The 26453-nt window shown below is 36.7% G+C and overlaps 2 protein-coding genes across 2 annotated transcripts in view; one reads left to right on the top strand and one right to left on the bottom strand.

The window, feature by feature from the left end:
- FBXL13 (F-box and leucine rich repeat protein 13) overlaps positions 1-26453 on the top strand; it is a 183410-nt gene that overhangs the window by 133298 nt on the left and 23659 nt on the right. Inside the window, 2 exon segments of the mRNA XM_027123825.1 lie at positions 3976-4095; positions 5068-5193. Of these exon segments, the coding sequence (XP_026979626.1) occupies positions 3976-4095; positions 5068-5193 (246 nt within the window).
- LRRC17 (leucine rich repeat containing 17) overlaps positions 1-26453 on the bottom strand; it is a 102057-nt gene that overhangs the window by 61623 nt on the left and 13981 nt on the right. The window lies entirely within an intron of this gene.

Genomic DNA, 26453 nt, shown 5'->3' with positions numbered 1-26453 from the left:
TGTGTGTGTGTGTGTGTGTGTGTGTGTGTGTGTGTGTGTGTGTGTGTAACAGCTAACCCTATCTGTATTAACATGTGAAATAAAATTGAATTGCATTCATATATTTCACTCAGGCTTCTGCAGGTTACCTAATTTTAAAAAGAAATGGAGGTTTTTCTGCGTCCAGCAGTAGAGTTGACAAAACACTTCAAAGGACTCCTTGCTACAAACAATTTAGATCTTGGATGAAACATACTTTCAATACATTGCTGAGTCCACAAAGAGTATGAGAAATATCCAATATCCAATATCATGATTCTTCACCACCTTCTCAATGAGTAGACTCTCTAAGACGAACAGTGAATACCAAGCAAACATAAAAGATAGAGCTGCTATGAGCATAAATGTTCATTTCAACATTGGCATTGAGACAATCAGTTTTAGTGAGACTCAAGATAGGGAAGCAGGATGAGACTTCTGCAGTGTCTGGACCTCTTCAAGGGGGACACAGTGGTCTCAGGTAGATAGTACCTAGACCCCTGGAAGAAGTTAGCTCAAAGCTTTTCTGAAGGAAAGCACCTTCTCTTTAGGCATCCAAAGTTCCCATAGGTTAAAGTCAAATAAATAGGTGCTCGCAATTAAAGACCATCAAATGTACAAAGATATGAGTCACCATGAAGCAAAATAAATTTGAACTTCCATAATTCATATATTAGAATTATCACAGAATATTAAGTAACTATATATGAAATATTTGAAGAAATAAATAATGGAACCAGAAATATGAGCAGACAACAAAATGTGATAAAAATAACTAGATTTACTTGAAAAACTTTTAGAAATAAAAAATATAGTTATTGAAATAAAGAAAATGAATTGCTAATCAGCAGATTAGAACTCACTGAAGAAGAGAAGTACAAAGCTGGAAGATAACTGAAGAAATGACAGCAGAGTGAAAAAATAAAAAGAAAAATGTGATAGAGTATAACAAAAGACAGAGAAGGTTTAATATCAGCGTTTTAGATTAGATTTTTAAAATTCATCTATAAGAGATACACCTAAAACAGGAAGTTTGAGAGTCAAAGTATACATTTTTCTCAACCACATATCAATCCTTCAAAAAATGGACTATGTATGAAGTTTTAAAGCAAGTTCCCACAACTTTCATAGTATTGGTAACAAACTATATTCTCTAACTACAATGCAGTTAAATTAGGAATCAGTAATAATGAAAAGATAAATTTCAAAAATATATATGATTTAAAAGTGAAAATTCCAGGGCAGCAGAATCACCTGAAGAGCTGAATAAAACTACATATGCCCAGGCCCTACCCCAGAGCTACTGAATCTGAATATCTAGGGACGGAACACTCGCTTATATAGTTTTTAAAAAACAACATGGGTGCTTCTGATGCACAGCCAGGTTTAGGATTAACTGCATTAACCCATTAACTTGGACCATTACCTGAAAAGTCCTTTTCTATTGACTTTTATGCCTCCAGGATTATCATATAAATGTATATATATATCTATATATACACATCCATATATATACACATACACATGTCAGTATATATGTGTGTGTGTGTGTTAGTATATAAATGTCTGTTTTCAGGCTATCTTTTCTGTTCCATTCATTTATCTGTTTTCTGTCTAATCTTGCACAGTACTTTATCTGTAAAATGGGGAAAATAAAGAGTATATACTCAGGATTGTTGTGAGGATCAAATAAGTTAATTCATGTAATGTACTTAGAATAGTGTCTGGCACATAATAAGCACTCAAGAAATGTTACCCTTTATTATTATTACTGCTTTATAATATGTTTTAATATCTAATAGAATGAGACTCTTTATTAGTAGTCTTCTTTTAAGTTATTAGATATTTTTGCCAGTTTATTCTTCCAAGTGAACTTTAGAATAATTTTGTCATATTTCAGAAAAAATCCTATTATTAATTGAAATTATGTTAAATATATAAATTTTGGAAAGATATATAGTTTTATAATACTTTTCTGATTTTCTCTTTACCCAAGAATTATTTATTAAAAATGTATTCAGATATCCATGTAGTTTATATCTAATTATCATTGTTACTAATTTTTCATTTTATGACATCATGGTACAAAAATACAGCCTGCACAACTTCTGTCTTTTGGGATCTTTATTTAGGGGTAATGCTGATGAAAAAGATGATGGTTATGTTGTTTATCATGTTGAATATATATGAATAGTCCATGGAACTTAAATTACATTAATTATATTACTTAAACTTTATGCCCCTTTTCTGTTTGTCAAAAGCTAAGTCTAATACAAAATTGTATCTTAATTATGTTCTTTTTGAATTTTTATTTTTCTTTCATTTTGTATTTATGCTATATTATATATTGCATAAAAGTTCATGACTAAAATTACCAAATAAAAAAAAAAAGAATCCAGACTGGCCTTGGATTTCTCTTCTGTAACAGAAAATTATTTATAATTGATCTTTTTATTAATATTGTTTATATTGTTATATAACATATATACATTTATATGTTTGGTATTTCTGTTACAGAGGAGAAATCCAAGGCCAGTCTGATTTTTTAGGGTTTTTTTTTGGGGGGGGTTGTTGGTTTTTTTTGGCTGCACTGCACAGCATGTGGGATCTTAGTTCCCCAACCAGGGATCGAACCATTGCCCCCTGCATTGGAAGCATGAAGTCTTAACCACCCTGATTTTTTTTAAAAATTATTTTATTGGGCTTCCTTGGTGGCGCAGTGGTTGAGAGTCCGCCTGCCGATGCAGGGGACACGGGTTCGTGCCCCAGTCCGGGAAGATCTCACATGCCGCGGAGCGGCTAGTCCCGTGAGCCATGGCCGCTGAGCCTGCGCGTCCGGAGCCTGTGCTCCGCAACGGGAGAGGCCATAACAGTGAGAGGCCTGCGTACCGCAAAAAAAAAAAAAAAAAAAATTATTTTATTGAAGTATAGTTGATTTACAATGTTGTGTTAATTTCTATGGATAGTCTGATTTTTTTTATCACACACACACACACACACATATATATATATATTTTAATTGTTACATCATTACACCATTTCACTGTATGCAATTTCATGGCAGTAAAGAATATGATCCCCAAATTCTATACCCAACCATATTATCTTCATTGGGGTGATACCTAATCAATGTAAAATTACCCTGTTAGTCTTGCTTATTATTTTTACTAGTATAGTATTCTAACTCTATGTAAAATTATCACCCCTGTGTTAATTTTATTTACCTTTACCTAATACCACTGCACAATTTTCTTTGTTTTTGTTGTCATCTTATTATAAATCTGTTTCTGGTTGACTATTTATAATTTAGAGAATCATTTATAAATGTGGACTTACATGGGAGGGGTGGGAGGGATGGCACTGACACATAGGTGTCTATGATTAAGGACAGTATGGGAAGACTGAGGTCAAGATCTTACAGCATCAGATTTTCTCTGCTTCAGAAAGAAAGGATCTTTAGGTAACTTATTAGGTTTCCAGTCCAGCTAAATTGACCTGTACTTAGTGGAAATTCCTCCAAGATTTTTTTTTTTTTTTTTTTCCTCCAAGATTTTGACAGTAGTTTGACTGTTAGGCTTTGTTCTCCCTATCCTAAGTTTTTGTCTTTTTCTTTTGCAGGAGATTGCATCAGGCACTGTTTAACATGATCACATTTTAACTCCAGGGAAGAAACCTTATAGGCTATGTGTTTTATTAATAATTAGGCCACCTAATTAAATGAACAGATGAACAGGAATACCATTTTTAGTAATATTTCTCCCATTACTATCATTTATATATTTTCTATTAAAATAAAAGCTATATAATCAAATTTGGTTTACAAATGTTGGCAAAATACCAGATACAGATATCACCTTGCTATTTTGGAATGTATTGGGTATAGTAACTTATTTTAATAGTATTCTACATATTTATACATAAAATCACATGTAGAGCTTTTCTTACTCTTTCCTACAGAATTGGTGGCATGGGACTAAAGCAGTTTCTTGATGGTCCTGCAAGCACAAAGATAAGAGAGCTAAATTTAAGTAACTGTATCCACCTGGGTGATGCCTCTATTGCAAAACTATCAGAGTGGTATGATAAAACAATAATATTTTACATCATGTTATTAGTAATTGTATATTTGTTAATAGGACAGATCAGAGGTAGACTTTTGAAGCCATTTGGAAAACATGAGGGATGCCCAGAAGCTGGTCCAATATTCAGCGAAACGAAATAAGACATTGGAGTCATGGAATGAATTAATCTTTTGACTATATCTAAGACGTTTCTTATAAAATTTCAACTTGCAGAAAGTTTGAGATCGAATCACTCATGAAGTTATGAATAGCTATACCTGGGTGACTTCTCTGTACTTTTCAAGGATATCATCTCTATGTAAACCTTTACAGTGTTTCCCAAGGGATATTCTAGCTGGTGGGTTTATTCTTGATCCTGTTTACTTGTAAAAGTTCTTGTGTACACTAAGGGGTTAAGTACAATTCTTGTAACAAACTTGTAAAGATAAGTGAGAAATTTAACTTTGCACTTTTAGTGGTCATTCATCGTGGTATTTAGGAGTTGCTCCACGTGTAGATGTATTTCTGGTGTATCCCAAAGACGTGAAAGAAGGCGGTCCCAATCATGGTATTTACATGATAGTTTTTGTATGCATGTAATATATTTTTTCTTAATAGAAATTGCAATATGAAATGAAATCACAGAATGTTTTATACAATAATCCACCTCTCTTTCATTCAACTTTGTAATGTCAATTATTTCTACTTTTTTTTTTTTCCTTGGCTGTGCTGGCCACAGCACGTGGGATTTTAATTCCCGACCAGGGATCGAACCCACGCCCCCTGCAGTGGAAGCGTGGAGTCCTAACCACTGGACGGCCAGGGAAGTCACAATTATTTACACTTTTAAGCTTACTTTTATGACAAGAAAAGGAAAATCCTTGTTTCAATAGCATTTGCTTTCCCCAAGTAGTTTTTAATATGAAGAAATTTCTACTGACAGTGTGATTAAAAGCTAAAATGAACTCTTCATGCTACTTTCTTTCAGCTGCTCTAATTTAGACTACTTGAGTTTACGAAATTGTGAACATCTGACTGACCTAGGAGTTGAATTTATTGTAAACATCTTTTCTTTGGTATCACTAGATCTCTCTGGAACAGACATCTCTAATGAGGTAAAAACAATTCAATGACTTCTATTGCTTTCTGTAATATAATCATTTTCCACTGTGTAAACAATGGAGAGAACAATTATTTTTATTTCTTAGAATATTGGATTATAAAGGGCAAGTTTGGGAATATTGTTTCTGGAATAGCGATGGATGAAGTTATTTGTAAATCAATGGTCTTGTTTTTCTTCTTTAAAAATTGGCAAAACACAGTATTTTGAGGAAAGTCCTGACAGATCAGAGTTTTATGCGATAGATCTGACATGTGTTTCAATTATAGACATTTGGTTATTGTGGAGATATATTTTGGATGGCTTAGGTATATTTTTCCTGTGGATTGTATATTCTATAAGACTACCTGAGTGTCTTGAGAGCCAAGTCCTTAGTTCAAAACTGAAGTCTAGAAATGGCCTCTACAAATCTATAAGAGGATACATTTTAAGAAACTCATTTCTTGCAAGGTGCTGTTGCTACTCGTCAGAGTTGAAACACAGGTCACACCTATCCTATCATTCCAGCACTGCCCCATTTACTAATCAAAATGAAGATAAACCCAGAGATCTGTCATGTTTCTGAAAGACTTTAACGGACTGTAGTTAGATAAGGAATGTACTGGCTTCTCTTAAAAATCAAAGCATTGGGAGGGATAGAAGAGGACAACAGAGGTGAGGATCTCTCCCCCATCTGCTTGCTAAATCCCTATTCATCCCTCAAGCTCATCAAATATCACCTGTCTCTGAGGCCTTCTCTGAGAAGTCCTACCTTACAGGCAAGTACAGGAACTTCTTTATGTACATCTCCAGCCACAGTGCATTCTTTAACATGACCTGTTTCTGTTTCTCACTGCATTACTGATACCTGTGTTATATGTCCATCCTTCCCTACATATTCATTGGGCTCTTTTAAATAACTATGTCTGTTCATTGGTTCAGGTTCTTTCCTTTCTTTATCTAAGAGTGAATTTAGATTCAGCCTCCATTCTGCTAGGTGGTCTCCTCTTCCCTTCCCTGGAGTGTTGTCTAAATGTAGTATGAGAGTGGGAGCTCAGGGCAGTTACATGTAGTCAACTCATGGTGGAATCAAGCCTGGTCTTCTCAATGCTGTCTTTTGTCCAAGGTGGAATCCAGTGAGATGTCTGAGGGCCCATTTGGTTTCCTTCCAGGTAAATTCCTGATGTGTCTTCCCTTTCCTGGCTCCAAGCCCCCCTTCAAGTCTTCAGGCTCCTTTGTCATAGGGGCCCTTGCTCTGGGCCCCTCCGGGTCATCCTGGGGCGTGGGGACTCTGTGAGGCCTTCTTAGGCCCACAATCCCAGACATCCCCTGCAGACATTTTCCTGCTGTTACATCTGGGTGTATTTGCCCTCAGACCCGTGCCTCACCCTTCTCACTCTCCTGCAGAATGGCTGATTCACGTCAGTTAGATTCCAGTTGGGTTTGGTGCTTGTGAGGCATTTGTGCACAATGGGAGGGTCAGAAGGAGGGAGAGGCCAGGTTTTCTTCCACCTTTCCTTTCATTATTATCATCAGCTGCATGTCTTTTGTGATCTACTCCCTTTAGTCAGAACTGCTGTGGTTCTAGCTTCCCTCCTGACCTTGGACTCTGGGCTCTAATAAACACCATTGCTTCCCGTTGTCTTTCCAGCATAGGGGTGGTAGTGGTTTCCTGCTGCTAAATCTCTAGATTTTGTCATTATTCCATTAGGCTTCTCAGTTCTCTAACACCTATGTCGTCAATTCTCTTTCACAATTAAATTTCCTCAGTTTGAAATTAGAGTTGTTTTTATTTTCCTCATTAGATCTTAGCTGGTAAAATGATGAGCGTAGGAAAACTCTCCTGCCTTGTCGCTTTGCACAGCCATACCAGGGAAAGGTAGAATGAGTTCTCATGTACTCTTAGACCCCCAAACCTACCAGGAGATAAGAGTCCAGGGAGGTCTGGAACAGGGCCCTGTATCCCAGCACCTCATTCTTTTGCTTCCCTCCTGCTCTCCCTTCCCCTCTTCTTCCTCCACTCTCCCCTCCTTCCCCCGCTTCTCTCTCCCTTCTTCTCCTCTCTCCTTTCTCTTCTCCTTCCCCCTCTACTCCTCTCCCCTCTTCTCTTCTTTGCTCCCAGTCTCTTCTCTTGGCATAGATTCTTTGTCTAATCTGAGGGTGGAAGAAATGTTCCAACTGATTACATGGTTTTTAAAAATGTCATGTTCCAAGTCTTTCAGGGTTTAGAATTTAAAGCTTACAAGTCTAGGATGTCTTTCTCCTGTGTTGTTCTGTAAAAACCCTTCCCTGACACATATAAGTAGAAGGCCAGGCTGTTGTCTGAAGGGTCACAGGGTAACAAGAAGGATCAAAGCACATTTTAAAGTACATCAAAATATAATTCCACCACAGCACTCATCACAAGCCTGAAGGATCTGGTGAACATTTGTTGAATTAACGAAGATAGGCTCAGATGCTCTATCCTAGTTTTTAGCATTTGTGAAAAGCTCAGTTTTTATTTTCGAAGACCATATATTAAAATTTTTAACTGAGGAAAAGTTAAAAACTTAGGAATATAGCCTCAAGTCCCATTCACTTTTAATTTTCTTGTAAAGAATACACACAATCTGAAAGAGCACCTATGGAGAAGAAAGCTAGTTGTTTTCTGCCAAAAGTCTGAAAAATATGTCTTCTGAAGGCTGTTGTTTTCTTCCTCCAAGTAAGTTAAATTGTGATCTAAAAGTCAAATCATCGACAACATAGTGCTACAACAGCTGTGGAAGCTAACCTCAAACAGTCAAATTAAAATGAGTCAGCCCAGATGTCAACTCAGGCAGCTAAACACCAGCCTGGATTGTAGGTCTGATGAAGTGCAAATATGACTATAGACTTAACATTCGAGATTTAAACTCTGGAATGTTACAGATATTCACCAGAGATCAAATGTGACCACTTACGCCTTTGGGAAAAAAACAATTTATGTTTTCTAATAATTATGTTCACTCACAATTCTTTTCACTAGTGAGTTTTTAGTTACAATCACACTACTTACTTAGTTAACAAAAATATACTCCAATTACATTGTGCTTGGTGCTGGGGATACTGGGCTGAACAAAACAGACAGGGCCCCTCCTCCTAGCCCTTACATTCTAGTGGAAGACAGGTGTGAGACAAGTGGTTACAAAACATGATGGGTGTGGGAAACAAACAGATGGGAAACTTAACCTGGCTCAGAGAGTCAGAGAAGATCTTCTTTTACGAGAGAAGGAGAAAGAGTATGTGGTGAGCCAAAGAAAAAGCTCGCACAAAGGTAGAGAGGTTGAAAGTATGGTCGCATCAAGGAAATCTGCACATTTAGGTATAGCTTGATTAGGAGGAGAGTGGTGAGAGATGATGTTTGAGAGGTAGGCGGGGGCCAGGTCATAAGGGGCCCAGAAGCCACAGTGAGGAGTTTGTTCTCTGCCTTGTTGGCAATGGAAGGACGTTCAGTATTGTCAATTAGACAGTAACACAGTCAGACTGACATTTTGAAAAGGTCCCTCTATCTGCTGGATAGACATGGGGATGACAGATGCACTAGTGACCAATTATAAAGTAATCCAGGTGAAAAATTATGAGGGTCTATATTAGGGCTATAACCAGGGAGATGGTAGTAGGGCTGGCACAGCAGATTGAGGGACATTTAGAAGAAAGAATCAACGGGAGCTAGGGATAGAAGGAGTATGGGGGTAAGGAAGAGGGGGAGGGAATCAAGGATGATGCCAGATTTTTGGCTTGAGCATCTGTATAAATGGTGGTGTCCTTTACTGAGCTGTGTCCCTTCCATAGGGGGAGGAACAGGTTGGCTACAGGTTGGGAAAATAGGCATGTTTAGTTTGAGTCACCTGCAAGACAGCTTTATAGAGATGTATAAGCGCTCCGGAAATAAGCAGGGAAATCAGTGAAATTTACTCTTTGGAGGTAGAAAAGCTCTCTAGGGTTGCAGTGGGTGATGGGGCACTGTGTTCAGAAAGTCATGGATACTTATGAGCAAGTTAATCAGCAAAGGCAAAACTACAGATATTTAGAAATCCAAAAAGATGTTTAATTGAGAGAGCTAATTTAAATGGGGGAAGCCAAGAAGAGAACACAGTTATTTCAAACTTTATACATTTTTTATAATTATTTTACTGTCTTCGGCCATTCTTTTTGTGGACAATAGTGACTAATGTATTACATCATCCATGAATAAAAGTTACTTAGGAAGTTATCTAATAAGCATATTTTATAGAAAAGGAAAAACATCAACTTTTCCAATATAAACAGGATAGGGTTTGTAAGTGAAGGAAATAGCTTATTAATGTGATGGTATTTTAAGCTATCTTTAAAACTCTTTAACTTTCCATAACTTTTTCTTAATGTCTAATTTAGTGGGATGTTATTTGTTCTCTACTTACCCCAGAGGATTGTTTGAATATAAGGTTATATCTCCATGTATACAGGAAAATGTTTTCCACTCTAGTTAGGAGAATTATCATTTGCTGAAGACCACAGGATCCACAGTTAGGGCAGTTCAATCTGTTGCTTAAACTGTTTTAGTCACCACCATACTTGTTTAAAGGAAAAATGAGTCAGAGCAATGTTCCAGACAGTATGCTTAGACAGAGGCTTTAAGAAGACTCTTTCATTTGCCTGATTTTCAAAAGTTTTCACCATGAGTGCCTACTGTGTAGGCCATCTCCTGGAGTCCCCTCACTGGAATGTGAGATCCATGAGGCTGAGACTTTGTTTTGTTCACTGCTGTTTTCCCTGGGGGTAGCAGACACTTGATAAGTACACATTGAATGAAGGAACAAATGCTGAGCTCTAGGGCACCAAATTTGAATAAGATCTGTTCCCTGCAGCCCAATTTGGAAGGGTGTGACTAATTTAAATATGGTGTGGCAGGTGTAGTGGTAGAGGAAGCAGAGAAAAGGATCTATTAACTCAGTCTGTCTAACACAGAAGCATGCAAATGCATGCTTGTTGAAGGAACTTTACGTAGCTTAGTACTGCTAGAATATACTGTGAAAGGAGATGTCACTGAGGGAATATCACGTTATCCCCAAGGAGCCTGGACTTGAATCAGTGGATGATGAAGTAGCATCTAGAAGGGGAGCCACAGTCAGAGTCAGCCTCCCATTTTAGATTATTTGGGTTATTCTCTGGGTGACAGGCTGGAGGGGAGACCAGTGGGAGTTACTTCAGTAGTTAAAGAAAGAGATGAGGAGTTCTTGAACTAGGTCACAGGACAGAAGTAGTATGGAAAGAACATATTCAAGACTACTTAGGAGGTAAAATTCAAAGAACTTGATGACTGATTAGATGTGGAAGATAAGAGCCTGGGGGTGAGGGGGAGGATAAGAATGATTCCAAAATCTGGCTTTGGGCAGATGGAAGTCCTACCTGAAAGAAACTTAGGTAATGTAGGAAAAGTAACAGGTTTTGAGGGAAAGGTGATGTCAGTTTTATCAGACTGAGTCAGAGTGTGTGGGATATTCAGGCCAAAGGCGTGGGAGAGAGATCCTGAAGGAAGACTCAGATTTAGGAGTCATCAGCATGGAGGTGTGAATGTGGCCAAGATCCGGAGAGACAGTGTAGGGAGTAAGGAGAGATGTGTACCCAGGAAGAACACAACAGAACACCAATATTTAAAGAATGGGAAGAAGATAAATCCATGAAGGATACTAAAGAGAGAAGATGAAAAATATTGTAAGAGAATCAGGTGAGTGTAGTCATGTGTGGAATGTTGAGGGAATAACCAACAACGTCTAATAAAACAAAAATAAAATCGGAGAAAGACCAAAATTTGAAAGAACATTTACCATTAATTAAACAGATGCCTGCCAACCCCTCTGATATCATTTCATGTGCCTGCTCCTCTCATTCTCTTTCCTCCAGCCCCACTGCCACTTTCAAGCTCCTCAAACAAGCCAAATTCTTTCCTACCTCAGGATCTTTATACATATTATACTTTCTGCTTGGGATGCTCCTCCTCCCACTCTTGTGCTTGGGTAGGTAGATGCTAAGCAAGTAATCCCTGATGTTCCTGACAATAGCTGTAGAATCTTGACATGGGCTGATAATGCCTTTTAAGATATTCTGGATGTAATTTTATAGATACTAAACATTAGGCATGCTATCTGTAATTATCAGAAAATCACACTCTCACAAGCCTCTTAGATAGCCTCATCCACGAGAGGGCAGACGGCAGAAGCAAGAAGAATTACAATCCTGAAGCCTATGGAACAAAAACCACATTCACAGAAAGACAGACAAGATGAAAAGGCAGAGGGCTATGTACCAGATGAAGGAACAAGATAAAACCCCAGAAAAACAACTAAATGAAGTAGAGATAGGCAACCTTCCAGAAAAAGAATTCAGAATAATGATAGTGAAGATGATCCAGGACCTCGGAAAAAGAATGGAGGCAAAGATCGAGAAGATACAAGAAATGTTTAACAAAGACCTAGAATTAAAGAAAAAACACCTCAAGGATTTAAAGAAAAAACAAACAGAGATGAACAATACAATAACGGAAATGAAAAATACACTAGAAAGAATTAGTAGCAGAATAACTGAGGCAGAAGAACGGATAAGTGACCTGGAAGACAGAATGGTGGAATTCACTGCTGCAGAACAGAATAAAGAAAAAAGAATGAAAAGAAATGAAGATAGCCTAAGAGACCACTGGGACAACATTAAATGCAACAACATTCGCATTATATGCGTCCCAGAAGGAGAAGAGAGAGAGAAAGACCCGAGAAAATATTTCCCATGTTAGGGAAGTCAAAAACTTCCCTAACAGGGAAAGGAAAAAGCCATCCAAGTCCAGGAAGCGCAGAGAGTCCGAGGCAGGATAAACCCAAGGAGAAACACGAATAGACACACAGTAATCAATTTGGCAAAAATTAAAGACAAAGAAAAATTACTGAAAGCAGCAAGGGAAAAATGACAAATAACATACAAGAGAACTCCCATAACATTAACAGCTGATTTCTCACCAGAAACTCTACAAGCCAGAAAGGAGTGGCATGACATATTTAAAGTGATGAAAGGGAAGAAGCTACAACCAAGATTACTCTACCCAGCAAGGATCTCATTCAGATTCGATGGAGAAGTCAAAAGCTTTACAGGCAAGCAAAAGCTAAGAGAATTCAGCACCACCAAACCAGCTCTACAACAAATGCTAAACGAACTTCTGTAGGCAGGAAACACAAGAGAAGGAAAAGACCTACAATAAAAAACCCAAAACAATTAAGAAAATGGGAATAGAAATATACATATCGATAACTACCTTAAATGTAAATGCTCCAACCAAAAGACACAGGCTCGCTGAATGGATACAAAACCAAGACTCATACATATGCTGTCTACAAGAGACCCACTTCAGACCTAGGGACATATACAGATTGAAAATGAGGGGATGGAAAAAGATATTTCATGCAAATGGAAATCAAAGGAAAGCTGGAGTAGCAATACTCATATCAGAAAAAATAGACTTTAAAATAAAGCATGTTACAAGAGACAAGGAAGGACACTACATAATGATCAAGGGATCAATCCAAGAAGAGATATAACAATTATAAATATATATGCACCCAACATAGGAGCACCTCAATACATAAGGCAACTGCTAACAGCTATAAAAGAGGAAATTGACAGTAACACAATAATAGTGGGGGACTTTAACACCTCACTTACACCAATGGACAGATTGTCCAAACAGAAAATTAATAAGGAAACACAAGCTTTAAATGACACAATAGACCAGATAGATTTAATTGATATTTATAGGACATTCCATCCCAAAAGAGCAGATTACACTTTCTTCCCAAGTGCACATGGAACATTCTCCAAGAAAGATCACATCTTGGGTCACAAATCAAGCCTCAGTAAATTTAAGAAAACTGAAATCATATCAAGCATCTTTTCTGACCACAACACTATGAGATTAGAAATCAATTACAGGGAAAAAAACGTAAAAAACATAAACACATGGAGGCTAAACAGCACATTACTAAGTAACCAAGAGATCACTGAAGAAATCAAGGAGAAAATCAAAAAATACCTAGAGACAAGTGACAATGAAAACATGATGATCCAAAACCTATGGGATGCAGCAAAAGCAGTTGTAAGAGGGAAGTTTATAGCAATACAAGCCTACCTCAAGAAACAACAAACATCTCAAATAAACAATCTAACCTTACACTAAAGGAACTAGAGAAAGAGGAACAAACAAAACCCAAAGTTAGCAGAAGGAAAGAAATCATAAAGATCAGAGCATAAATAAATGAAATAGAAAAAAGAAAACAAGAGCAAAGATCAATAAAACTAAAAGCTGGTTCTTTGAGAAGGTAAACAAAATTGATAAACCATTAGCCAGACTCATCAAGAAAACGAGGGAGAGGACTCAAATCAATAAAATTAGAAATGAAAAAGAAGTTACAACAGACACCACAGAAATACAAAGCATCCTAAGAGACTACTACAAGCAACTCTATGCCAGTAAAATGGACAACCTGAAAGAAATGGACAAATTCTTAGAAAGTTATAACCTTCCAAGACTGAACCAGGAAGAAATAGAAAATATGAACAGGCCAATCACAAGTAATGAAATTGAAACTGTGATTTAAAATCTTCCAACAAACAAAAGTCCAGGACCAGATGGCTTCACAGGTGAATTCTATCAAACATTTAGAGAAGAGCTAACACCCACCCTTCTCAAACTCTTCCAAAAAATCGCAGAAGAAGGAACACTCCCAAACTCGTTCTATGAGGCCACCATCACCCTGATACCAAAGCCAGACAAAGATACTACAAAAAAAGAAAATTACAGACCAATATCACTGTTGAATATAGATGCAAAAATCCTCAACAAAATACTAGCAAACAGGATCCAGCAACACATTAAAAGGATTATACACCATGATCAAGTGGGATTTATCCCAGGGATGCAAGGATTCTTCAATATACGCAAATCAATCAATGTGATACACCACATTAACAAATTGAAGAATAAAAACCAGATGATCATCTCAATAGAAGCAGAAAAAGCTTCTGACAAAATTCAACACCCATTTATGATAAAAACTCTTCAGAAAGTGGGCACTGAGGGAACTTACCTCAACATAATAAAGGCCATATACAACAAACCCACAGCAAACATCATTCTCAATGGGGAAAAACTGAAAGCATTTCCTCTAAGATCAGGAACAAGACAAGGATGTCCACTCTCACCACTGTTATTCAACATAGTTTTGTAAGTCCTAGTCATGGCAATCAGAGAAGAAAAAGAAATAAAAGGAATACAAATGGGAAAAGAAGAAGTAAAACTGTCACTGTTTGCAGATGACATGATACTATACATAGAGAATCCTAAAGATGCCACCAGAAAACTACTAGAGCTAATCAATGAATTTGGTAAAGTTGCAGGATACAAAATTAATGCACAGAAATCTCTTGAATTCCTATGCACTAATGGTACAAAATATGAAAGAGAAATTAAGGAAACACTCCCATTTACCACTGCAACAAAAAGAACAAAATACCGAGGAATAAACCTACCTAAGGAGACAAAAGACCTGTATGCAGAAAACTATAAGACACTGATGAAAGAAATTAAAGATGCTACAAACAGATGGAGAGATATACCATGTTCTTGGATTGGAAGAGTCAATATTGTGAAAATGACTATACTACCCAAAGCAATCTACAGATTCAATGCAATCCCTATCAAGTTACCAATGGCATTTTTTACAGAACTAGAACAAAAAATCTTAAAATTTGTATGGAGACACAAAAGACCCCAAATAGCCAAAGCAGTCTTGAGGGAATGAAACGGCTGGAGGAATCAGACTCCCTGACTTCATAGAATACTACAAAGCTACAGTAATCAAGACAATATGGTACTGGCACAAAAACAGAAACATAGATCAATGGAATAGGATAGAAAGCCCAGAGATAAACCCACGAACCTATGGTCAACTAATCTCTGACAAAGGAGGCAAGGTCATACAATGGAGAAAAGACAGTCTCTTCAGTAAGTGGTGCTGGGAAAACTGGACAGCTACATGTAAAAGAAGGAAATTAGAATACTCCCTAACACCACATACAAAAATAAACTCAAAATGGATTAGAGATCTATATATAAGACCGACACTGTAAAATTCTTAGAGGAAAACATAGGAAGAACACTCTTTGACATAAATCACACCAAGATCTTTTTTGATCCACCTCCTAGAGTAATGGAAATAAAACCAAAAATAAACAAATGGGACCTAATGAAACTTCAAAGCTTTTGCACAGCAAAGGAAACTACAAACAAGATGAAAAAACAACCCTCAAAATGGGAGAAAATATTTGCAAACGAATAAATGGACAAAGGATTAATCTCCAAAATATATAAACAGCTCATGCAGCTCAATATTACAAAAACCAACAACCCAATCCAAAAATGGGAAGAAGGCCTAAATAGACATTTCTCCAAAGAAGATATACGGATGGCCAAGAGGCACATAAAAAGCTGCTCAACATGACTAATTATTAGAGAAATGCAAATCAAAACTACAATGAGGTATCACCTCACACCAGTTAGAATGGGCATCATCAGAAAATCTACAAACAACAAATGCTGGAGAGGGTGTGGAGAAAAGGGAACTCTCTTGCACTGTTGGTGGGAATGTAAATTGATACAGCCACTATGGAGAACAGTATGGAGGTTCATTAAAAAACTAAAAATAAAATGACCATATGACCCAGCAATCCCACTACTGGGCATATACCCAGAGAAAACCACAATTCAAAAATACACATGCACCCCAATGTTCATTGCAGCACTATTTACAATAGCCAGGTCATGGAAGCAACCTAAATGCCCATTGACAGACAAATGGATAAAGAAGATGTGGTACATATATACAATGGAATATTACTCAGCCATAAGAAGGAACGAAATTGAGTCATTTGTAGAGACGTGGATGGATCTAGAGACTCTAATATAGAGTGAAGTAAGTCAGAAAGAGCAAAGCAAATATCGTATATTAACACATATATGTGGAACCTAGAAAAATGGTACAGATGAACCGGTTTGCAGGGCAGAAATTGAGACACAGATATAGAGAACAAACGTATGGACACCAAGGGGGGAAAGTGGCGGGGGGTGATGGTGGTGGTGGTGTGATGAATTGGGAGATTGGGATTGACATATATACGATAATATATATTAAATGGATAACTAATAAGAAACTGCTGTATAAAAAAATAAAATAAAATTCAAAAAAAATTCACACTCTCAACCTAGGTCATTTCAAGGCAATATCAATAGGTTTTATTTTATTGATGCATTCTCTCTTTAAGAAAACATAAATCACATGGTGAGATTAATTACTCTAGATGGTTTTCTAAATAAGTGTTCTTTAGTTCCTAATATATTGTATCTTATCTCTGACACATTACAGTATAGTCCCCTAGAGGGGTGTTATGCTTTTAGATGGCCTCATTTGGGTAGCACCCTAATTATTTTCAAATTGAACTGCAAAACAAACAAAAAAACCAGTATTCCTAATTGAATATTGGCGTGTGGTTTCCATCTTAATTTTAACTGTATATGTTATAAGGTCATTTAGTTTCAGATATTTCTAGCCAAAAAAAATAAGCCAATGTGAGAACTTCAACAATATCTCCTATATCTGTCCCCTGCCTCCCCTCCAGCCCTGCTGCCACTGCCATAGTTCAAGCACCATTTCTCCTTACTAACCTCTCTTGCCTTAAGTATCACTGTCCTCAGATCTGTTCTCCACTCTGCTGTGGTGTGATCTTGCACCATGCAAACCTGAGCCTTTCACTTCCTTGCTCAGACTTCTTCAGGAGCTCTACATTGCTTTCAGCATAAAGTCTAAATAGTCTACTGTGGAGGACCAAGCTCTTCCTGAGGTGGTTCCTGCCTACTTGTGCAGCCTCACTTCCAGATGACTCCCACCTTTCATCTTTGCTCCAGAGACATAGAACTGACTCTCCTACAGCTCCGCAAACATGGCATGCTCTCCTTGCCTTCCCATTTCTGTGAGTTAATCTCTCTGTCGGAAACAGCCTTTCTTCTTGTCCACCTAGTAAATTCTTGCTCATCCCTCAAGTTTCAGCTGTGTGAAGCTCTTCTGGAATTCCTGGGCAGGCTTAGGATCTACCTGCCTTGTGCTTCTGCTGTACTTTATAATGCCTCCAATAAAGCAATCAGCTCGATATATTTTAATATTTTTTTCCACGCCTATCTCCTTACAAATTGTAAGTTTCTTGAGGGCAGAGGCTGGATCATCCTATCTTTGGGATGCCCAGCATTATGCTTAGTACATAGAGGTGTGTAAAATATTTGATCAGTGAGTCAGTGAGTGAGGGAATGAATGGATCTGGTACCGTTTCCTTCCTGTAAACCAAACACTTAGACTTTTAAAAATTCCACATTTTCTTAGCTATGATCTGAGCTGGAGTGGGAGAGCTTACAGTTGCATGTCTTAATCTGATGATATGCTTTCAAGAGACCACCCATCTGCATGGAACACACATACAAATAAAGCCTGAGGTTTAGTGCAGCACAACCCCTAAAGGAGGAAGCACATGAAATCTCTTGAGATTTAAGAAATAGAAAGAATTGGAGTTAAAAGAAAGCAGAATAACTCAGAGACAAATGGATTTGCCTTGGATTAAAAACAAAAAACACATTAGAAGTCTGCCCTACTGAACTTTTTCATATGAAGCTGGACCTCTCCTTAGTCCATTCCAGGCCCTTCTTCCCAGCCAGTGGCCTTATATGAGTCTGCTGGTCCCATCACTAGCAATAGTGGTTTTCCTCATAGAAGTTCCAGTCAATTTTCTCCTGTTTCCAGCAAAATGCCTACTAAAATCATTGCAAAAAGAAGTGACCATCCTGAGCTTGTCTTTTCCCTCAAGGAGAATATCTGGTTGATATAACTTTCCTCTCAACCTCCATCAGGTAGGAGGCAAGTAGACTCAAGGTGACTTTTCTATCTCCAGGTAACAGAGATGCTAATTTTCCTTCCCTCCATAAACATATAGAGGACCAATTTCTGTGTATTGACCAAAGCCTGCTTTCCTTTAGACTTGTAGGTTGGTAAATTAGGGTGGAAAGGTTGACACATTTCAAAAAGAAGTATGATACAAAATTCATACTAATAATCAAGTAAGTAGAAATAAATAAAAATAATTAAGAAGAAAAGGTAAATTATTTTTATAAAATTGTAATTGCTAACCAGAGTATAAAGGGGAAGATCACTTGTGAGGTTAAGATACATTTTCATGGACATTGTACAAGATAGCATTATCAATGATTTTAGAAAGAGGATGTGTTAATTGAGATAAAACATATTTCCAATAAAAGTTTTGTTCTTTACTCCTAAGAGAATGTGGTAGGCAACACCAAACACAGCAAATCTTTTAGAAAGAAACATTATATAAATGTTAACACTGATTCACACAATTACAAAGGGAACTAGATTTCATCCAAGAATTCTGAGAGTATGCCAGCAAGATAAGGGAAAACTGGGTCCATAAAAATAATTTTATAAATAGACTACTCATTCATTCACAAATACTTATTCATTGTCAACTGTGTGTCAAACGCTATGCAAGGTTATAGGAGTATTAAACTTACACAGCCTGGTCTCAAGGTACACCTTAGTGGCAAAACAACAACAAGAGTAACAACATTACATGGCTAAAAGTTACTAAAAGAATGAGTTCAGAGTGTGGCTTCACATCCTTACTGGTGTCACAACACTATGAGAGTTCAGGCAAGTTACTCTGTGCCTCCATTACCCTCTCTTTAAAACAGTAATTATAATATTACTTTCCTCATAGTGTTGTGAGGATTTGTAAAGTGCTTAACATAAGTCTGTGGCACACGGTAAACATTCAATGCATCTTCGCAATAATTTATTGGAATTATGACATAATGAGGTATATTTGCTGTTATGGAGATATGTGCACTGCACTGCATCTTGGCAGCATGGATGAGTTGGAAAGTGAGTGCTTTTGCCCCTGTTGTCTCTGTGGAGGAGTCAGGAGATGCTCTTCAGCTTTTGAGGTGCAGCTAAGAGCTTCAGTAGGTGTTTGTGAGGTAAAGAGGAGAAGGGCATTCTCAATGAAGGAAGAAGCAGGGGGGAAGGCATAGAGACATGACAGAGGGTTATATGTTGGGAGATCCACAGGTGACTTTGTATTGGCATAGCATGGCCTGAGAAGACGGAGGATGTGGCAGGAGATGAGGATGGAGAAAGAGGAGGAGGGCAGAATGTGTATGGCCTCGCAAAGCGATTCAGACTGTGCTATATGCAATGGGAGCCACTGAAGAACTCTGAGTACGACTCATACAGATTTGTGTACACAGACATAACGGTAAGGGGGATCTATTTAAGAATGGGAAAGGTATTGCAATGACACTAGAAATAATGAGGTTTTGATCATGGTGGCAGATGAGGCATGCATAAGAGATTTTTAGGAGGTAGTATAGGTAGGGCGGGCTTGGTGATTGATTGGATATGGGGAGCAGTGGGGAGAGGAGTAGACACAGATAATATCCAGGTTTTTATCTGGTCAGCTGTGGACATGGTGGTACCATTAACCAGGAAAAGAATCCTAAGAAAAGGATTAGGACTTGGACACAAGATGCTGAATTCCATTTCAACATGTTTCAATCCAGTACCAGGACACATCTCTCCTGACTAAGAGCTCATTTGGTCCTGGCTGACAAAAAAGACAGACACCCATTTGACTTCAGAATCTTCCCTTTTGTTTTGTTTTGTTTCTCAGTATGTTTGACAAGGAATCATAGGCATTCCATATATTACAATATAAGCATTACTGAAAGCAGAAAATTTACGCAAAGGATTTTCAACACCACCTTCTAACTGTATCCCCTCTATCACAACAACTTATATCCCATTTTACCCTCAAAAAAAAAAAAAAAGCAGCAAGAAAGGAGGCTTCTTATGTTTGCTGTTAGGGATCTTTTGTTCTTTTTAGATTTCTCATGATCTACACCCCCAATAATTACATCAAAGTCCTCAGTCATCCTAGACTCCTGGGTACCTCATTCCATCTTATCTCATAGAATATATTTTCCAACATCCTATATTCAAATATCCTAAATTGTATAGATTATATTTATAGATTTCTCAGAGAAATTTCCCCCTATATTTGTTTATCTTTGTGATTGTATTTTATGTGAATTTTCTGTTTATATTCTTTAGTCATTTATATATTGAGGGGTCTCAATATTCCTGCCAATTTGTATGAACTCCTTATAATGTAGTTATTAATCATTTGTCATATTTTCATATTTTCTCCATACTTTACGATGGCTTATGTCATGACTATGGAAGAGAGGTTTGTTTCAGTGTTTTAATATTGAAAGCCTACAAGCTACTGCTTATAAAGAGTATTCAAGAAAAAATGAATTAAAAGTTGGACAAACTATGCAATCTTACGTAATTTTATACAGATTTTTTTCAAGAGACTTTCTTTAATCATATGCAGAACAGATTATAAAATTTATTTATGCTTATTTACTGTTCTGGTGTGCCTGTATTAAAGTGTTGACAGTTTCCAAACTGAAATATACCATAAACAAGGATGGTTCCTGGCTATCAGATAAACTACATTGTATTTTATTCTAAAGTTAGTATTCCATAATGCCTAGACCATCTTCCAGACTTTTTCTAAAAGCACAGACTCTCAGAAGAAAAGCCATGTGCAAGTTGTAAAGACTAAATCTTTCAGATTGTGAAGCTGATTAACAAGGTTTCCTCAACAATATATAAAACTTGTTTTTTAATTATGACCAAATATTTAGTCTTATAATAGGGCAACATACTGATGTTTTTATTTTCCTCAGTGTGTCATCTTTTGCCAACAAACAACATAATTACACCAAGCAAAACAGTAATTCCATTTTGTAAATGCGCTTAACAGGAGTTTGGGAAAATTAAAAGACTGTTGCCTGTTAGAATGGCTATTACCAAAAAGATAAGAAATAACAAGTGTTTGTGAGAATGTGGAGAAATGGGACTGCTTGTGCACTGTTGGTAGGAATGTAAATTGGTGTAGCCACTATGGAAAACAGTATGACAGTTCCTCAAGAAATTAAAAATAGAACTATCATATGATCTAGCATTTCCAAAGGAAATGAAAACATTAATTTAGAAAGATATATGTAACCCCCCTGTTCACTGCAGCATTATTTACAATAGCCAAGACATGGGAACAACCAAAGTGTCCATTGATGGATGACTGGATAAAGAAAATGTGGTGTATATATATATATTTAGCCATAAAAGAGAAGGAAATCTTGCCATTTGTGACAACATGGATGAACCTTGAGGGCACAATGCCAAGTGAAAAAAGTCAGACACAGAGGGATAAATACTGTATGATCTCATTTATATGTGGAATCTAAAAAAAAACAAATAAAAACCTCATAGACACAGAGAAGAGATTGGTAATTGGTGGAGGTGGGGTTGGGGGGTGTGGGCAAAATGGGTGAAGGGGGCTAAAAGGTACAAACTTCTAGTTATAAAATAAATAAGTCATGGGGTGTAAAGTACAGCATGGTGACTACAGTTAATAATAATGTATTGTATATCTGAAAATTGCTAAGAGAGATCTTAGAAGTTCTCATCACAAGAAAAAAAATTGTAACTATACATGGTGACAGATGTTAAACAGACTTATTGTGATGGTCATTTCACGATACATACAAATACTGAATCACTATATGTACACCTAAAACTAATATAATGTTATATGTTAATTATATCTTAATAAAAAAGATTGTTAATAGGTAACACAACAAATTAACTGGGACAGCTAGTTGTTATGTCTAAAATAATCTTTTGTTCAAAGTACCTCTCAAACTATTCAGCAGGAAATAAGGGAAAGAGTGATGGAAAAAAAGGTTTAAATAAATAACAGATTCTATATTTAGAAGGAAGGATAGAATCAGAAAACTCAGCATTTTGCAACTTTCAGCAAAATAACTGATTTAGGCAAGGATCATCAATTAATGCTCAAATCATTGACTGAAACGTTGTTGGGAAACAGGGAATTCATGCGGTCTCAAAGGATCACATCATGGATTATTTATTAAATAAACAGAAAAAATACAGTTCTAATGAAACTGCACCTAGGTAGTAGTTTTACAGAAAATGTTTACCTAGAATCTAATCATAAGGAACAGTCAGACAAATCCAGAATGTGGAACATTTTACGTAATGGCTGGCCTGGGATCTTGAAAGACAACATTTAAAGAAAAAAAAAAAGGCTAAAGAGACATGCAAACAAATGTAACGTGTGAATTCTGAGGACTGGATAAAAAGCAAATTTGAATACTGACTCTATATTATATAGTATGGTAGTACTGTTAATCTTCAGTATCATATTATATATACATAATCCTATATAGTTACATAGGAAAATGTCCTTATTCCTAGGAAGATGCATATAGAATATTCAGAGGTAAAGCATCAAGATAGCTGAAACTTATTTTCAAATGGTTCACACTACACATATGAATTTAAAAAATATATATTATATATACATATAAAACTATATTCACACATAAATATCAGTAAAACTATAACAGCAATTAAGCAAAATGTGGCAAAGTATTTATAACTGGTGAATTTAGGTAAAGGATATATAAGTGTTCATTATACCATTCTTTGAACCTGGCTGTAGATTTGAATATTTTCAAAATAAAGAGTTGGGGGAAGTATGTTTTATGTTTATGTTGGTGATATTCTAAGCCTGGAGTAGTATGACTCAGTCATATAGTAAGTACACACAGACACACATACCATTCCAACATTTGGTAACTCGTTCATTGCTGATGTCTATCTATATCACCTAAGCAATTCCAGATGTAAAATTGGGGGAAAAAAAGAATAGTTTTCAAAGGATTTGTTTGCTCCCAACTATCTGGTGTACATCTATCTGTTCCTGGCAGCATGTAGTGTTCCCACCCACTACTCCCAGTGACCCCAATCTGAACTATTTTCCAAACAACTCACACTTTCCAAATGAAGCCTTTGTTCATGCTGCTTCCTCAGTCTGAAACACTGTTCCTATTCCTTTGTCAAAATCTTACCCAGACTTTAAGGCTTAATTCAGATTCTTCTTCCTCTGTGAAAGTCTCTTCTAGACTGTCACCTATTCCTTCCAACTAAAAGCAATCACCCCCTGCCCTGTGATCTCTATACCTCTTTTGAAACACATCCTCATTCTTTTTGCATTATTGTCACTTATTCCCTAAAGAGGGAAAGTTTTGTTTAACAATGTTGCATAGGATAAAATCCACATTCCAGAATAATGTACGAGGCTCTCATGGCTTGGTGCCTGCTTCCTTTTGAGTCTTAAGTCTTGACACTCCCTTCAATGGACCAGAGCTACAATATAAGCCAATTTTTCACTAGGGACGCCTGGACCCCTAAGATCCAGGTCTCTCAATTCCATGGCCTATGAAGGAGCAAGGCGCTCCCCAGGATTCCTATGAATTCCTAAGGCTTCGCATTCTCATACAACCTGTAATGCTAGTGACTTCTCCAGGCTACCACACCATCTGCTTTCCTTTGCATTTTACCTGATTACAAAATTTAGCCCCTTCTAAATTTTGGGAAAATAAACCAGAACCTTTCCTGCAAAGCATTCGTGAGTTTGGCTGACTTTTGAGGGAGATGAAGGAGGATTTACATTTTCATGATGCTACAACTTCCCTGAAAATTTAAGTACCCACCTGCTCTTTGCCTCACTGAGGCCCAGTCACTCCATCTGGTTGGCTCCTCTTTGCTTCTTTCTTAGTCTTGTCCTCCCACCTTCCTCTTTTTATCCCTCCCAGAAGTAAAAGCTTGGCACAGCCAACCCCCAGGACTTTCCCCCCCCCAAGCACTTAACAAGGTATTAAACAAAACAAAAACAAAACCCTGCAGTTTATTCCTTAACAGAAATTCTTAGATCAGCTTTTCAGATATTTTAAAAATCCATGTAAATCTAATCATGCCATGCTATATAGTTCCATATACATGCCATACTATTTCATACCTCAATGCTTTTGCACATTCTGTTCCTTCAGCCTGGAATGTCCTTCCCTTTGTAGCTTTCTTGGCAATTTACACTTCCCCACTCATGACTCTCCTCCATGCAGTCTTCTCTAATCCAAAGTAGTGCCCTCATCTTTCCTCTTTGGTTCGACCACTGTGCACAGTATTTACCTTCCACAGGGTTGTAATGATCTAGTGTACATGTCTGTCTTTAATGCCAGACTATGGGATCCTTGACAGTAAACACTGCACCTCATTGACCTTTATACTCCCAGCTTCTATCCCAGAGCCTGAACAATATAATACATGCTAAATAAATATTTATCGAATGATGAATTAAGAATGACTGAATTTTACCTAGACTTGAGATTTAAGACTTTCTAAGGTATAAAGAAAGACTGTAAAATGTTGGAACCATCACTTGCTTCACCTTCTAATTTGGAGCATTTATAAGCTTCACAATGCCAAGGCATCTTATTATCTGTCCTTTTAATTATAGCCATCCTAGTAGGTATGTAGTATTTAGTATCTCACCGTGGTTTTGATTTGTATTTACTTAATGGCTAATGATATTTAATTAATTAAATTTTGAGGCCATACATTTTAATGAATAACCATAGTGATGAAATGTGGCACTCCATTTTAATACTAATTAATATTTTAAAATAATTTTGAACAAAATGGTAAAGATATTATAGTCTGTTAAATGTCATACTTAACAAGTATACTTCATTACAGCTCATCTTTAAAAAATTCTAACATGGCTACATAGACATAAAAAAAAAGTGAAAACTTCAGAGAAACTATTCAGAGATAGTTTCATAAGACAAATTCCACATCGAATAATAAAACATATTTAGCTATTATCAAGTACAGGGCAAAGAGAAAAACTTTGCATCTCTTACTTGATATTTTTGTTCAAACAATTTAGTTTCTGTTGGGGTAGTATCTAAACTCCAATTCTTCTAACATGAATAAAACAGCATCCACATCTGGAACCCAGACCACGTGTGACGGCTTCACAGGGTTTGCCCATTCTTTGTTTTGAAATAAGGAGACAGAAAACATAATGTGCTCCTAGCAAAAGAATCTACATTTGCAATAAAATTAAAAGTATAAATGGAGTGATTTTATTTTTGTGTGGTATACAGGACTGTTAAAAGAGATTAGAAATTGCAATTTAACCAGTGACTTCAGTGAAGCAGAACTTCAAGCACTTTTCTCCTTGATCTGGCTTTTGTTTTTGAAAAATGAAAGGGCCTAATATGTACATCAGTGAAAAAAGCGGGATATAATATTTGCAGGACCCATTTTCAATTACAATCCAAATGTGGTTTTTACGATCAATAAAATGTAAACCAGTCCTGCAAATAAAATGTAAAAAGGACAAATCATATACCATTTCTGGCATTTTCCCTGCCAGCCAGCTCTGGGACCATAGAATGAGGAAAATGGTCTAGGAAGCATATCTAACAGAAATAGAAAAGTAATACGATCCTGAATGCAAAACAGGAGGATGGCATCTATAATGCACATTAGTCAGTTCCTTATCTGAATGTTGTGCCAGTTTAGGGCAGGAGGGTACGGAGAAATGGGCCAGCAAAACCACACATAAAAAAATGAAGGGCTAAAAGTACAATCTGTATTTTTTTAAATAAAAAGAAGCAAAGCTTTTAGCCTGAAAAAAGAAGTGAGCTATTGATGAATGATTATCTGTCTATACGCCTTTATATAAAGATATTTCTTCTCCCTCCAAGCACTTAAACATAATAAAATGAGCTAAAGATTTTCAGATGTTTAGGCTAGGCATAAAAAAGAATTTATTGATAAATAGATTCATTAGCCACATGAAGTGTCTTCAAAACAAAGCTGTAAGCTTAGGGGTCTTTAAGGTTTCTTTATATTGATTCGTATAACATTTACCTGGAAACAGAAGGCAAGATAAGAAGTTTCCTGCCTCTGGGATTTCTAACACTTTTTGTAAAACATTAGAGACAACCTGAAAATTTTATTTAACAATGCTGTCTAACCAAAGTGATTTTATGATTTGTTAAGTGTAAAGGAATAGAAGACAGAAGCTAAATTTTTTTTAGTTTGCATAATTGTTATCTCATTGGAAATATACCTTCCATACTAAATTATAATCATCAAATAATCTTTATATTTAAC

Source organism: Aethalodelphis obliquidens, unplaced genomic scaffold (assembly GCF_003676395.1).
Source record: "Aethalodelphis obliquidens isolate GAN/ISIS:26980383/991018 unplaced genomic scaffold, ASM367639v1 scaffold27, whole genome shotgun sequence".
NCBI lineage: Eukaryota > Metazoa > Chordata > Mammalia > Artiodactyla > Delphinidae > Aethalodelphis > Aethalodelphis obliquidens.
Note: the sequence above shows the minus strand (reverse complement) of the source record. Positions and strands in the feature narration are given on the sequence as shown.